At 54.4% G+C, this 15,017-nt stretch overlaps 5 protein-coding genes across 5 annotated transcripts; 2 read left to right on the plus strand and 3 right to left on the minus strand.

The window, feature by feature from the left end:
• Positions 1-171: 171 nt before the first annotated feature.
• On the minus strand, positions 172-977 carry ACO1O0_000192 (PPPDE putative peptidase domain-containing protein; the record flags this gene model as incomplete). The annotated part of the gene is made up of 2 exons (XM_083189691.1): positions 172-816; positions 873-977. 2 exons carry the CDS (start codon positions 975-977, stop codon positions 172-174), a joined length of 750 nt encoding a protein of 249 aa, XP_083053550.1.
• Positions 978-1,788: 811 nt separating this feature from the next.
• OLA1 (Obg-like ATPase) lies at positions 1,789-3,302 on the plus strand (the record flags this gene model as incomplete). Its single annotated transcript, XM_083189692.1, has 4 exons — positions 1,789-1,863; positions 1,920-1,991; positions 2,050-2,535; positions 2,751-3,302. The coding sequence occupies 4 exons, from the start codon at positions 1,789-1,791 to the stop codon at positions 3,300-3,302; spliced, it is 1,185 nt and encodes a 394-aa protein (XP_083053551.1).
• A 426-nt stretch (positions 3,303-3,728) lies between these two features.
• On the minus strand, positions 3,729-5,599 carry ACO1O0_000194 (uncharacterized protein; the record flags this gene model as incomplete). The annotated part of the gene is made up of 2 exons (XM_083189693.1): positions 3,729-5,535; positions 5,592-5,599. The coding sequence occupies 2 exons, from the start codon at positions 5,597-5,599 to the stop codon at positions 3,729-3,731; spliced, it is 1,815 nt and encodes a 604-aa protein (XP_083053552.1).
• Positions 5,600-7,548: 1,949 nt separating this feature from the next.
• Positions 7,549-11,604, minus strand: ACO1O0_000195 (uncharacterized protein; the record flags this gene model as incomplete). Its single annotated transcript, XM_083189694.1, has 3 exons — positions 7,549-8,219; positions 8,270-11,203; positions 11,274-11,604. The coding sequence occupies 3 exons, from the start codon at positions 11,602-11,604 to the stop codon at positions 7,549-7,551; spliced, it is 3,936 nt and encodes a 1,311-aa protein (XP_083053553.1).
• Positions 11,605-14,382: 2,778 nt separating this feature from the next.
• ACO1O0_000196 (uncharacterized protein) lies at positions 14,383-14,958 on the plus strand (the record flags this gene model as incomplete). Its single annotated transcript, XM_083189695.1, has 1 exon — positions 14,383-14,958. One exon carries the CDS (start codon positions 14,383-14,385, stop codon positions 14,956-14,958), a length of 576 nt encoding a protein of 191 aa, XP_083053554.1.
• Positions 14,959-15,017: the final 59 nt, after the last annotated feature.

The following is a 15,017-nucleotide window of genomic DNA, read 5'->3' on the forward strand; positions in this document are numbered from 1 at the left end:
AACCACATAAACCTGGTTGGAATAAAAGAAGTCCTCCCAATTGTCCTCCAATCGCAATGCCATTGCTCGAGATGTCCCGCACATAAACCGAACTCCAACCCTAACCCAAACGCCATGGCTCTATCCAAACTCAAAAGGTATATGACATGTCGGTAACACAAAGTCTAGCGATCAGTGTGCCGGTGCTCGTTCCGCAGCTGGAAGTTTTCTCCCTGACGAGTCTCTTGAAACTCGACCGGAAATACGGTTCGCTACCCCGGAACTCTCCTCATCGCTATCCCACCCCTCCTCATATTCTATACTGCCGCTCACCAAGCGAGGTGTCTCGTCAGAGGGCCTCAGCATCCGCGCACCCTCGTCGTGAATATCATCGTCGCCCTCGAGTAAAGCACCGTCGACCGTATCGTATTCAGGCGGTTCGATCCACTCCCGTGGTACAACACAGGGGAACGCCACCCCAATGGCGGCTGCGCGATTCAGCCACCCAGGCCCCGGAGTACCCGTGAGTTTCTTGACGAGGTGTGACGTGAAATGGTTGCAGTTCCTGGTGAGGAGGTTGTACGCGGTACCTCGGAATTCTTCGGAAACGGAGCGGATGACGGCTTCTATTTCTTCGTCGGAGGCGAGAGTGAAGCCGTGGAGGATCTCACACTTGAAGGTCCCGCCTGGCGGCTCGGTCTTGGGCTTGGTCCAGTAGACGCCAGTGAGGCCGGGATGGTCGTGTCCGCCATAAGCATATTCTCTTCCGTTTATCACGACGCCCGAATGGAGAAGTGAGGCTCCCACAGTCCACAGCATCGACGAGACGCGGCCCGGCTGCGAGGACTTGTTAGCTTGGAAGCGCCTCCGCGTGCACTCAAGTATAAGCTTACAGGAAGCAAATCGTAGACGTTGATGAGAATTTCCGTCTTTTGCAGGGACAATGTTGAACGATGCCTGCTGGACGATTGTCGTCCGTTGCCAGCACGAGCGGGCATTGTGTGAGGTTGGCACTTCCCCCAAGTCTGCTTGGTCGATCTTTGTCTCGGTGCGCTCGCTGGAATTCTGGGGTAGGCTTGGTCGCGCGGGCTGGATTTGTATGCCAGGCGGAGATCTTCTCGGATAGTAATAGGCAGCAGCTATACGCTTAGCAAGGAGATCAGTGACAGAAGAATCTGAGGCGGCGAAGCAAAGTCGGAAACAAAGAAGGCTTGTGTAAGTAGTATGTATTAAATGCAGGCGGTCGACCGGTCATAAGCACCCAGTCGTCAATGCCATCGGCGCGCCGGGGGCCGGTTGGCCGGTTCTCAGCTGGTGGTCATCATCCCGCCTTTGGCAAGGCGCATTTCATCAGCCAAGCCTAAACGGCCCAGGTACGTAGTTACGTACCTTTGTGCGACGGGTTAAACTCGCTCCGTTCCGGTTAGCTAGAAGCTTCGCAGGAGGGAAGGTGGGGAGCATCAAAATTCGTCGCACTTCTGCCATCTCAGCATCTTCACACTCCTCTTCCCCCTCAAAAAGAAAAAAATTGCCCAATTCCCCCACCCCCTCCGTACCCAAACGAGCTTCGTCCTTCTTCTTCGGGCGCGGCGCCACTTACGACTTTGAGTGACTGAGGCTGGCAGCAGCCGGTCAATCGTCACTACGTCGTCCCCAATTTCCCCTCTCTCTTCCTTCACTTCTCGCTCCCGAAAGTTTCTCCCCCGCGCAGCTAGGCCTGCAGCCCTTGGACACATACCTCCAAACTCTGCCCGACCCCCCTTTATCACTCTCTACATATTCTCCCGTTGCTACGCAAAGAAAGTCAGGATGCCTCCCAAGAAGCAGGAAGTCCAGGAGAAGATTCCTCTGGGCAGGCCCGGGAACAACCTCAAGAGTGGAATTGTAAGCGCACCACTCGAGGCGCCCCTTTAACAAGCCCCTCTGACCATCATCCCTAGGTCGGCCTTGCAAACGTTGGCAAGTCCACTCTGTTCCAGGCTATTACCAAGTGCAGCCTTGGCAACCCTGCTGTATGAAGCCCCCTCGCCGCTCGCGTCGCCCTGCAAACGGGGTGCTGACAGCTTCAAGAATTTCCCCTACGCTACCATCGACCCCGAGGAGGCCCGTGTCGTTGTGCCTGATGATCGCTTCGACTGGCTGGTCGAGAAGTACAAGCCTAAGTCCGTGGTTCCCGCCAACCTGACTGTCTATGACATTGCTGGTCTAACGCGCGGTTCTTCCACTGGTGCTGGCCTGGGTAACGCTTTCTTGTCTCACATTCGCGCCGTTGACGCCATCTTCCAGGTGGTCCGCGCTTTTGATGATGCCGAGATCATTCACATCGAGGGTGATGTGAACCCCACCAGAGATCTGGACATCATTAGCGAGGAGCTGCGTCTCAAGGACATTGAGTTCGTCGAGAAGGCCTTGGAGAACCAGAAGAAGAAGACCCGTATGGGTGGTCAGAGTCTGGAGCAGAAGAAGGCTCGTCAAGAACAGGAGATTATTGAGAAGATCCTTGCGTGGCTCAACGACGGCAAGGACATTCGCAAGGGCACATGGGGTCCAAAGGAGGTAAGAAACACTTTTTTTTTTTTTTTTGCTTCATTCACCTTTTTTACATGATGACAAAAGGCTACGGCCTGAATCTAACCCAGCTCTTCGAATGCCTCACCAAATTAACGCTTAGAGTGCATCATGAGATAAAACTCACTCTGATTTCAACTCATCTTACCTTTTCTATATTGGAACATGTTTACCTGTGCATCGCTAATGGTATACGCATATAGGTCGAGGTCATCAACCCTCTCTTTCTCCTGACAGCCAAGCCTGTCGTCTACCTAGTCAATCTGTCTGAGAGGGACTTTGTCCGCAAGAAGAACAAGCATCTCCCCAAGATTGCCGAGTGGATCAAGGAGCATGCCCAGGGCGACCCCATCATCCCTGTCTCCGTTTCGTACGAGGAGCGACTGACCCGCTTTGAGACGGAGGAACAAGCCAAGGAGGAGCAGAAGTCTGTCGGCGCTGACTCCGTCATTCCCAAGCTCATTACCCAGATGCGTAAGACACTGCAGCTGGGCAGCTTTTTCACGACCGGAACTGACGAAGTGCGGCAATGGACGATTCGCAACGGCACCAAGGCGCCCCAGGCTGCCGGTGTCATTCACACTGACTTTGAGAAGACTTTTATCCAGGCGATTGTGTACAACTTCAATACCCTGAAGGAGCTCGGTGACGAGTCCGAGGTCAAGGCCAAGGGCAAGATGATGACCAAGGGCAAGGAATACGTGGTGGAAGATGGAGACATTCTCCTGATCAAGGCCGGTGCGGCCAAGGGCTAGTTGCCTCACGTTACACTTGATAAGTCGACGCTTAGAAAAGCAAAATAGACGAAACAAGTAAAACCGTACTCGAGCATCTCCTCAGGCTGTGAATGTCATCCGCTTTTCGTTGAACAGCTATACTGAATCTTCGCTTGGAATCTGTGAGCCAAAGCTGTCTGAAAGCCATAAAGTGATTTATTATGGGTATATGCCAACATTGCTGTTGCTTCTCTTTTTCGTATCAATCATAAATCATCTCAGCCCCTATTCGGCCTCCCCCATCTCCTGACCCAGTGAGGTTGACATCCATAGTACGTACGATGCTCCCATACACTATTGTCTACTACACCTGGATCCCATCTCTTCTCACCTCTGTCTCACTAGGTATTACTTCTCTCTTTTTTTCAAATTCCAATACGGAAGATGGACCAGCCATCAACCTCATTAGATGCCGTTATATCGAACACCTCGCTTACCCAATTCCTTCCTGCCCACAGCATCCTCAGGCCAGATCCAGCCTCGGCTTCGCTTGGCCTCCCTCTTCTCAGCCAGCTGTGGCGCGGGCATCCAGTTGTCGCGAGGCTTGGCCTTGCGTCGCGTGCCCTCGGCCGGAGCGCCAATCTCGGCCTTCCAGGGGGCATGGCCCGGCTGAGGGTGGTCGCTCGCCAGCTGGCAGAGTCCCCACAGGGCAAGGCAGGCCGTCAGGGGCACGCCCTCCGGGTTGCCCACCACGTCAAGGCCATCGGCTGAGGCAGACGCGGCGGCAAGCTGAACAGACGTGACCTCGAGATGACCAAAAAATGGCGTGGCCTCGGAGCCGTTGCGGACGAGGACGAGTTCAATCTCGGTTAAAATGAAGCCGTAACGGCAGCCATGCTCGCGCATAGTGTGGTGCAGAGCGCCGAGGCCGCGGAGGTACTCGACGCGCTTGATGTTACCCTCGACGCGCATGCCCGTGTTGAAGCGGTCAAAGGTGCGGACGAGACCTACCACGCGGGCCGTGGGCTTGCCACCAAAGATGGCGGCGGCGGTGGAGGACTCGCCGACTGGGTTCACCGTGAAGAGCAGATCATTCGAACCACCAGTATTTCCGCCGCGGTTGGCTCCGGGCTTGGTGACGGAGGGGACCGAGAGCTGCAGGGGCCGGCTGGAGGAGAGGGCCAGGGCAGAGTTGAGCTTGGGAAGATAGTACGAGGCATAGATGGCGTGCAGAGCGGCCTCGGTCTCCGGGTGACGCGACGACATGGTGGGCTGGGGTAGGACCGGGGCGGGGACTGGGGCGGCGAGAAGTCCCGAGGCGCCAGGGAGGGCGAGCACAGCTGCAGCGTTGAAGCCACTCCAGGAGCGGACGCTCCGAACGTCCCACCAGAAGTGCCTAATGTTGGGATCGCGGTGGGGGAAGGAGACGGTGCGGACAAGCGAAGCGGCCGGGTTTGCGGCCGTGAGGAAGGCCGCGAGGTTGGTGTTGGGGATGGGATCCGGGGTGACACTGGCAGCGGTAGCCATGCTCAAAGGAGAGGGTGCCCGCGGGGTGTAGGCGGATGGGAAGGTGAAGTCAGGCTGGACGAAGGGCATCCGGCGGTATGTCGGGTAACCGTACTTGTCAATGGTGACGGCGTCGACACTGCTGCTGCGGCGGTTGTGGTGGTTCCCTGACGAGCCAGAGGAGGCATCGTGGGCGAAGCTTGCCGGGGAGCACAGCAGTGAGTTGGACAGGTCATCAGACTGCTGCGACGTGGAGAAGGACATGTGGGCAAATGCCATGTTGCTCAGAGTCTCTGGGTTGGTATAGCTGCGGGCATGGGTGGAGCGGGCGGCCTTAACCGCGGGAGGCGGCGGAGTGGCCTTGCGAGCGGCGGCAGCAGCGTGGTGCCTGTTAATGGGCGGCGCAGAATCGACGTCCTGGTCCTGGGAGCGGATCTTGGGCAGTAGGATAGGGCCATGGTGGCGGACTGGAGGACTGGCACGAGGAGGCGTGGTGAGGCGGGTGCAGACTGAGTCTGGCGAGGACTCGACCGTCGAGACGCCAGAGACGGCTGAGTAGACCGAGGCCCTCGAGGATGAGCGAGTGTGGGAGTGAGTCTGGAGCTTTGGGGTGGTGTATGGCTGATATCCAGCAGACATGTCCAGCTCGAGAAGCGAGGGATCAAAGGAAAAGTCCATGCTGGGCATGAGAGGAGAAGGTGTTGAGGGCTGCTCCTCCACCGAGGCGTAGGGGTAGCCAAAGTCAAAAGACATATCTGCTGCCAGACTGTGACACACTGTTAGCAAAAATACATATTTGACCAGTATATGAAATGTGCTTACGCAGACATCATGGAGATAGATTAGCAAGTATTAGGGAGACCGGCTCCGAGTATGGGGATAGTAGGAGAGAGCGCGAGCACCAGTCTCGGCGTGTAAGTGAGAGCAACTGTGAAGTCTAAACAAACACACGAGGGACGACGAGAGCGAGATGGACGGAGACAGGGGCAACAAAAAAAAGGAAAATGATTGGAAATGGATGCTTGAGTGATGAGGAGGAACTCGTCGGGAGGAGGCCGTCTTCTTATCCTTGGACGAGGGCCGCGCGAGCGGCCACTGGGTGCAGAAGCGCGACCATATCGTGACCCTTTGCTGGATCGACGTCAAGGCAACAAGGGTGTCGCCAGAATGGCAATGCCAGCCTCTGAAACGCGACTGTCGAAACCCGACAATGGAGCAAGCCGTGGGGCGGGATAGGTGGGAGGTTAGACTTTGGCACTGTACAGTCTGCCGTATTTTGGCTGGTTGGACACGGTGTGGCGTGCGGATCTGAGATGGCGGCGAGTGCTGCAGGTCTGGGCCTCGTGAGTGGCCGGCCCCGACCTTTGACTCATTCTCCAGATGCGCCTGGTGCGTTAGCGCACCTTCTTCTCTTTCTCTCTCCTCCAGCGCTCCTCCTTCAACGCGCAGAAACACGGCCACGTCGTTCTTTCTTTCGTGACTCTTTCTCTCTTTTATCCACGGCACACGCGACACGCTTTCAACCTTCTTTTTCCTTCAACCGTGTCGTCGCTCATTCTTCGTGACTCCCCGTCATTGTTCCCGTCTTGTCTATCCACCCCTCTACCGCCGCATTGTCTCCAGTGCCGGCCCCGGCAGGAGTGCTATTTTTACCGCCTTAGATCCCGTCCCACGTACGTATGTACGTACTCGTACAAATACTCTGTACGGATACGTCGCTGACAAGCCACGGGACCCTGGATCTGAGTCCTGCCGAGCGCCTACTGAACCATGCGCGGCTCCCAGCGTCCCACAGGCGCTTCCTCATACTGGCGCCCCGTTCCAGGGCCCCGAGACCCAACGCCCACGCCGGCGGCTGCGGAAATTGGCCCCGCGTGCCCACTGTAGTAATCCCTCTCCCGGCCACCTCCCGTCCTAGCACAGCCGCAGCGCGGCGCGTAACTGAGGCTGGAGTCGAGTTCGACTCGAAGCGCGAAGCCGTCCCTTACATCTGATTGGTCGCAGCCAATACAGCGCCGCTATTGGTCCGGCGCGCGACCACAGAGCGCGTGCTCCCGCGTCGCCAGACCGTGTTGGCCAATGAGAGCGTGTTGCGGAACGACTGGCTGGGGAGGGGTTCGGGATGCTGCGCTGCTGGCCGCGTGGACATCTCCGAGAGGAGGTTGGTTCAGTTCCGACTGTTTCTGGAATCTGGTGTCGACCTCTCGGAAAGTTGAAACGAAACGAGACATGCCGAAAACGAAAACCTCGAATGCTACGTACGTACCCGGCTAGGCCACCTGTCTCTGCAGGCTGCCCTCTCGTTTTTTACCCGGTCATCACATTCGTACTCGTAAAAGCCGTCTCCCGCTCACCGGCCCATCTCCTGTCTTGTAGAAGCCTATACCGCATGCCGCACATTGGTTGAGACCACATTCTGCTCCATCACCGTCACAGCTGTTCACGCTAATGTATAAGTCACGTTACTCCCCATCGCCTGAAATTCTGGCTCCCCGGTCGGGCGGCCCACGTCCAACCACATTGCCATTCCAGCTTCATTCGAAACAAGAGCCACATCACTGGCAGTTCATGGACGGTTATTATGTATATATTATCCGTAGGTGTGTCCTGTTATCCAGGACCATCAATCCCGCGCGCCTCAGTCGTCCTAATATGTCTAGCCTGGGTCACCTGTAACCAAAGATCCCCAACGCCATGATCCTGAGATGGAGGGTATCAGCCCCCTTCATCTTCTTCTGCGTTGCTGTATGGGTAGAGAGCTCATTACTTTCCCTCCCCTTCATCGAAGTTCGCCACCACCGCTGGCCTCATCTGTCGGTCCTTGCTCCGCCTCTGCCATCTCTCTATCCTGTACTTTGAGGCCTGGTGATCGCAGTGGGCCCCACTCCCTCTCGCGGCCTTCCTCCGCCACTCCTCTCACCTTTCGCAGTGCTCTCATCATACCATCTAGCTTGTTTCGTTCCTGGACAACCATCCCCCTCACGTACTCCCGAATCAACCGCTTCCCCATCTGGTCGTGCATGCCCTGCCATCCTGCCAGTTCCCCTGCCACCGTCTGCTGGGTGTAGCGCAGCTCTCGTGCCAGGTATCCTGCTTCTTCCCTTGACTTGCGGGCCCGCTCCTCCTTCTCGTCCTGGAGACGTTGGCGTGTGTCGTCAAGCAGTCCCAGAGGCCACCTCGAGGGGCGGCCCGCCGAGTTGTAGTTTCGGTCCGCCTCCCTCTTCGCCGCTTGGATCTGCTCAATAAGTTTGGCAGGTCGCGACAAGGCAGAAAGAAGGCCCTGGACCGTCGACTGCACACCCAGCAATGAGGTGTGCAGAGTGACTTGAGGGTTTGACTGCGCTGGGGTAATCGCCCGCACATACGTCTCAAAGGCATCAATATGAGTGGGAGGCAAGAATTGCAAGGTGGAAACGCCTCGGTGAAGAAGAACCGAAGCGTCGTACATGTCTACCTCGTATTAGCTCTGATTGCCACTGTATATCAAGACAGGTACTTACCAGCTGCGGCGAGTCCAATGCTATTGGCACGCCTTGTGACACTCTTGGTCGAGTAATTGACGCTGCGGACCATCTCCCTCGCGTGATTGACAAACTGCTCCACCTCCCTCATGTCTTGGACCGGCTCGTACTCGTCTCTGACCCGCTCCATTCTTGCCTCGGCCTTGAGCTTCGATCTTTCTCGCATCACATCCAACTGCAGCTCAGGTACTAGGAAAAACTCCCACAGCATCTCGTGTGAGGCGAAGGTTGGGTGGCTCAGGAGAACCTTGAGCGCTGAGTCCGTCTTAGCCTGGATGTCGCGCAGAATGGCCCGCGACGGCTTCGACGGAATCTGAAACGGAGAGCGCGTGTCCGTCATGGATGGCAGCCACGATGCTGGGTTTTCTTCCCCGAGGAGCTGGAGCAGCTGCTCAAAGTCCGTCAGCGACCGCCGGCTCGTCGTGACGGTATAGCTCTCCCGGTCGGTGGGCGCTGCAGACTTGAGAACGAGCCTAACGCTCCCATCTTCCACAAAAAACGCTCTCACCACGCCAGTAATCCGCCCATCTCCCCCTGGGGCCATGCTAAACAGCCCCAGGTCATCGATGCGGTTGCGCACCTCGTCGTCCTTCGCAAGCTCCACGGCCGTAAGCCCTCTCAGCTCCTTGGACGCAATGTCCACCCTGGGATCAGCAAATAACGACCTTACCATATCATACCTGCCATACTTACTGGCCACCATCAGAGCCGTGAACCGCTTTTCATTCGTAGCATTCACATCCACATCGCACTGATGCAGTATCCTTAGGGCCAGCCGAGGGTTATTAATTATGTGCAGTAGTGTGTTACCCTTGTTGTCCACATGTTCGTCTACGTGGAGCGGCTCCCCGTCGTGCTGCGCCATCCTAGCCGCCTTCAAACCGGCCTCTACCATGTCATGGTAGTTCGCATTGTCGTACGAGCGGCAGAGAGCAAAAAGTGGTGTCTGGCCATTTTTGTCCCGTTGGCGCCACGGCACCAAATGGCCAATGCGAGATATCAGGAACGGCGCATGGAACAGGTAGTGGCCGATACTGCGGCCCCAGATGTCCTGGAGCGACACGTAATGTACAAGTTCCCCATGGCTACTCTTGGTGATGAGGAAGTCCAAGATAATGTCAATTATCTCGGTGTGGCCGAGCTGGACAGCGGCGCTTAGTAGTGTCGTGTTCTCGTTGTTCATGTCGGCCAGCACATTGTGCAGGGGGTAGTGTTCGGACAGCGACAAAAGGTACCTGAGAGCCTCAGACTGCTCACTTTGGATAGCCATCATAGGCACAGACTCCCCAAATGCGTCATTCGTCTGAGAGAGCCGTTCCACTGAGATGTCGCCCTCCAGCGCGCTGCCAATGCTAGCCAGGCTCGCTGTACGCGAATGAAATGATATCTCGGAGCTGTCCGACATGCTTCGTGTGTCCATAGCCACTCTCTTGATCCTCTTTGGGGGGAACGGGTCGATCTCTCCGTTACAGTCCCCCCCGGCCTGAAACGGAAAAACGTGACTCAACCCAGACCCGGAGGAGAAACGCTCCGAGAGAGTATACGTCCAAGACGACCGCCTGGAGGACGGGCCGTTTGGCAAGCTCCAGGTGACCGAGGGTCTCCTTGGCGTTGGCGATTCTCCAGGAGAGCCGTGATCTTCAGCCACGGCAGAGGAGCTAGGTTCCATAATGTTCTTCAGGTCCTCCATGTTCCCATTCCTCGTAGCGTCCCAGAGCGCTTTGTTTCTCCGGCTGGCACGTCTCAAGCCGGACGAGTCCATGGAGAGATACGTCAAGACCGCCTCAAATGTGCTTAACGCATATCCAAGCTCCCCGCTATCCACATCGTCGATGAATATAAAGCTTCGAATGTACGTGAGTCGCGCCTGCAAGTGGCGGACGTGAGACCGTATTACCACATACAGCAGCAGCGACACGAGCGTATCTGCATTCACTGTCATAATGGCCTTCTCTAACGTAGTTTCCTCGGCGCCCGCTTCAGGCCTGGCCTCCGTCAAGTGTGATAATGTCTTCATGGTTGAAAGTAACAGGTCCATCATCTCCTGGGGACTCAGTGCCGTCGTGATCTTTCTGAACTCTTCCACCGCTGTATCGAGCTGGATGACAAGGTCGTGTTTCCCTTTCAGACCCCCCTCGATAATAATGCCGAGTTGTGAAATGTCGATGTATTCCATCTGTCGAATCTTTGCCTCAAGCTCGAGGTCTTCTGGACGCTTAAGAGCATTGAGTCGGGGAAACAGCAGATGATGGACATTCTCTGTGACGTAGCGCTCGATAAGCTTCTCCACAAGCGGTCCAGTCAGATCTGTGGTCGCTCCCAGCAATGAGAGCTGCTGTTTATCCACGCCCTGGAAAAGGTCGATGGCAGCTGTCACGGCCGACTCCAGCGATGCCCTCATGATATCCTCGTCGTCTTCGGCGTAGAAGTCCTCTGTGACAGGAAGCTTGTTAGAACCAGATTCGTTGTACCTAGACATGCTATTCGACCGAGCTCTCCTCATCGCAGCAGCTATGGGGCCATCTGGCTGCGGGTCCGGGATATTGGCGGCGGACGGCGGAGGAGGCAGTGGCTTTTGGAAGACTGTAGTGAACTCGAGGAAGAGCTTCTCGAGGCCGGGGTGCATCTGGCGGGCAATCATGGGGAAGTTGTTGAGCAGGTCGTGGAAACTCTTGATATCCTTCTTCTTAGGGACGGTGCTGTCCGCCGACTCGGCTTTGAGTCCTCTCTGCTGCTCTGCCATCCTGCGCTTTCTCACTCCCGGAATAAGAACTGCGGGAGTGATCTTGACTTCCTCCCAAATCCCCACCAGCGGTCTCGAAATATAGTATATGAGCCATTGGCGCGCTTCAAAGACATCGGGGTAGAAGATATTGTCGCTCAATATTTGCGCCTGCGCGAGAGTCTTAAATCCTAGAAATTGGTCTCTATTAGCAACCAAGACTTGCCACTCCACCATGTACACCGCAGCAGGTCCGCATACCCTTGTTGCTGTATATAAAAGAGTCCTTAATGATTACACTCCTTCCATTCACTGTTGAGAACTGCTTCGCCTTGCCCCTTACATCGCGCAAGTTTGGCACGCCATCCTTTGCGCCCGGAGCACCGCTGGGAGGAGGGACGCGCAGGACATGGCTGGCAAGGAATTCCTCAGAGGCGATGACCTCCTGGGCGGGCGCGCCGCTTTCGGTCTCGCGCGAGGTTACAAGGACATCCGTGAGCGGGACAAGCAGAATATGGTGGTGGACAGGCGAGCACTGCGAGGTTACCGAGCTTTTGAAGAAGGCGGCAAGGAAGGGGTTTAGCGGTTGCATTCATTCGACTTGCTCGGTGGCCGTAATAAACCTATCGTGACCCAGGTATGGGCAGGTCGAGGGGAATGTCGGCGGAGACGAGGTCGTACAACGGTTCGGGGTGTCATTAAATGGGAATTGCCCAGAGAGTGATGGATCGCGGCAGAATTTCAAGCTAGGTCAGTTCACCTGCGTCAAATGTAAAGTACCGGTCGATGGCGACAAATAGCAGTTGCATCAAGAGTAGAAGCAATTCCGTTGAGATCCGGTGTTTCGAGGCGATCTGACCGGTATACTATCGTTCAAGTGTGGAGGTGGTGTTTGACGTTGAGATGGTGGCTTAGAACGTTGACTTCATAGGTAGGGAACAGGTAGCAGTGTCGATCTGTCGTCGAGCTGCGCTGCTCTGGGTCGCTGATTGATTCCACAACCAGAGCAGTCCTGGGACCACAGTGGCACCAGGGGGGGTGAAGGAGCTTGGGCCACATCATGTGGGTGAAAGCACGGCGCCGGGAAATCCTAATCCCGTCTCAACATTTCACTGGGAGGAAGTTGCATGTGATGACGAACTTTCCCTACTTGGGGCCGACTCAAAGGCCCCCAAATAATACCGTACATTCCATATCATTCTTATCCTTCTTCTACACTAATTTTGCGACGCTACTTGATAATCGTCCATCATAGAACCTGTTTGGCACTAATGTAACGAACAAAGGTGTAATTCGTCCGTGAAGACAGTGTCTCCGATCGAAGTGATTTCGATTGAAGACGAACCCGTTACCTTTAAGGCTGAGGTATTATGGGTTATCATTTTAAAGCAGCATAAATATCAAGATGTCCTCCAGCTACCTAAGTGAGCGACATCAGCGGTCAAAACTGGCGAAGTTGTTCAGGTATAGTGTTCGTGTTGGGGTTTGTAGAATTCGGAAATGGGCGTGTGGGTTCCCTGCCGGTACTAACCCGAAGTCTAAATGACGTTGGGGGAGTATTTGGACTTTTTTCTGTCCGTTTGAGACACTTGCCATCTATCCATAAACCATATAAGATTGTTCCGATCTCTGTAAGTCTTCAATCATCAGCTGAGGCGCCTGGGCATCACGATTCTTCAAGCAGCCTTTTCAAATTAGATCCTAGTCCCACATTTAGAATAAAGATATCTCTCCGAGTTCATAGGCGCTTTTTCTAGCTTGTTCTGTGGGGACTTTGTTGAGTTGAACAAGAGTTTTCTAGACGTGTTCCTGGCACGCAAAATGCAGTCCTGTATCCGTACCTAAGATTGGGGTAGCCGCGCAAAGACAGTTCCGTGTTCCGAGTGGCTCAAATAAGGACATAATATTCTGTGATGACTTGTCCGTATTTCTCTGCGTGGCTTTCAATTGGAAGGCCATCGTCTCAGCGATGCCATCAAAAGACCCCTTGCTATTCTGAATAGCAATGCTGTCATTCGTAGAAGATGATCCATGCCGAATTTCTTAGATCTATATTCTCTCATTGCCTTATCATTTCATATTAATGATAGGCTAGTAGCCTGCTTCCGGTTGAGAAGGGGGTTAGCTGACATGGAACTGCCCTGTGCTTGTTTTTAGGACTCGAAAGTCGTCGCTTAAATATACCATCTATATACCATTAAGACAGGCTACGATATTGTCTCGCGGGGTTAATATACGCCCCAATTCATGCCATAAAAGTGCGTTGGCGTTGAGGGCAGAAATGCTGCGAGAGTTTGTTGCCAATTCTGGACCTGTGTGGCGAAAGACAACCTATAAAGAACCAAAGTCACACAGTTTCAACCACTGAGAATGTAGATAATGAACAACTAATATCCCCCTGAGTCGAGTAAATTCTTTAGAGAACTAGAGAGTAGCGCGTCTCGAATGACCTCGCGCGCTTCTATTCACCTCTACAACAGTCTTCCGTTAAACGCAACCCAGTAGTGTTTGAGGTGAACAGGACACGAAAGAGACTGGATAATATCACCATTTTTAGCCCTGGAATACCCCTCTCTGTTTTCAGTAAAGAACCAAAGGTAAGTAGCTTGTGAGGGAAATACTTACTTGAGAAGAGACTACAGAAAAGGTCCCACGGCGTGGTTTTGTGTAGCACCAAAGGAGATAAAGCTCCTGTAGAGAGCAAATTGGGACTTTCCTGGGTTTAAGAATAATGTCCGAGTTAGAATCGTGATTTTTAGCAATGTATCTTATATCAATGGCCCTACTTGGTATTCCAACCCCTTTTTACATGCACTCGGCTTCGCATTCCATCCCCAGGTCCTAAAGCCGGACAGCTCACAAGATAATAATCTTTGTTCTATGAATTTTCTCTTAGCGAGACGAAGTTGTCCAGCTTTATGAAGTGAACTTTCTAAGGCACATATCCCTAGGAACACGCCATGACCGTCAACGACCGCCGCCTGGTGGCCCCAACACCCCATCCCCTTCTCTGTCACACTCCGAACAATCCCTCTTCGCTGTTCCAGTGACTTAAAATATCAACTATAAGACCCCTCTCCTCTTCTTGGAGCTTCTGGTTCTTTTCCTCTTCATTCTTTACAACACTTCCATCTCTCTCACTTTTCTCTATGTTCAACGCCCAGACTACAATTGGATTCAGAGAAAGAAAAGAATATCACCAACTCTCAGCAAAACAATTACTTTTCTTTACAATACTTAGGAGGAGGATAGCTACCCCCTGGTCTGGGGGAGCTCGTAGGACGAGTCTTCTTCCCCAGAGAGTAGCCTTATCAGGGGCGAGAACCGTGTTGTGGGAAACCACCAAAACACACCAGCGACAGTTGCCTCAATGTCACCACAAAACCATTCCTGGGTGCGCGACGCGGAGGACCAGCTCGGCATGAGCACAGAAGACCTCGACCGCATCAATGCCCTCGAGCTCTCCGCGGAGGATAGCGAAGATGTCGAGAGTCTGAACCAATTCGTCCGGCGGCCTGAATATATCCTGCCCCGGGATTCTCTTGAGAGTATCAACAACCGGGAGAATCCTGAGAAGTATGAACCCGACTATCAACGGCTGAACATCTACATCCTGTTCATGACTGGGGTCCTAGAAGGGTTGAGGGGGGGCGGGAACGATCAGGAGATCGCTCAGACACGCGGCATCATCCAGATAATGCTGGAGGCTGTCGAAACCATCGCGACTTCCCCAAGGGCCAATGCCGAGCGTGAGCAGCGACCTGGGGCGTTTTACTACGCCCTGATCCGGGGAGGGATTGAGGGTCGGCGAGCAGCCGAGAATGGCCAGTCCATCCTCACCGCCCTAGACCAAGCTAATATCGACAGTCAAGAGCCGACCGAAATCCTCCGGAACCAGTTCATTCTGGGTGTCCTGGAGAGTTGGACAGATGTCCACAATGAGTAGAAGGGCGAAAGGTGCGAATGTCGCTGTGACTGTGGGAAACGAAAAACAGGATTATTTTG

The sequence above is a fragment of the Amphichorda felina genome (genome assembly GCF_050947745.1).
Source record: "Amphichorda felina strain 45539 chromosome Unknown scaffold_1, whole genome shotgun sequence".
Lineage (NCBI taxonomy): Eukaryota > Fungi > Ascomycota > Sordariomycetes > Hypocreales > Bionectriaceae > Amphichorda > Amphichorda felina.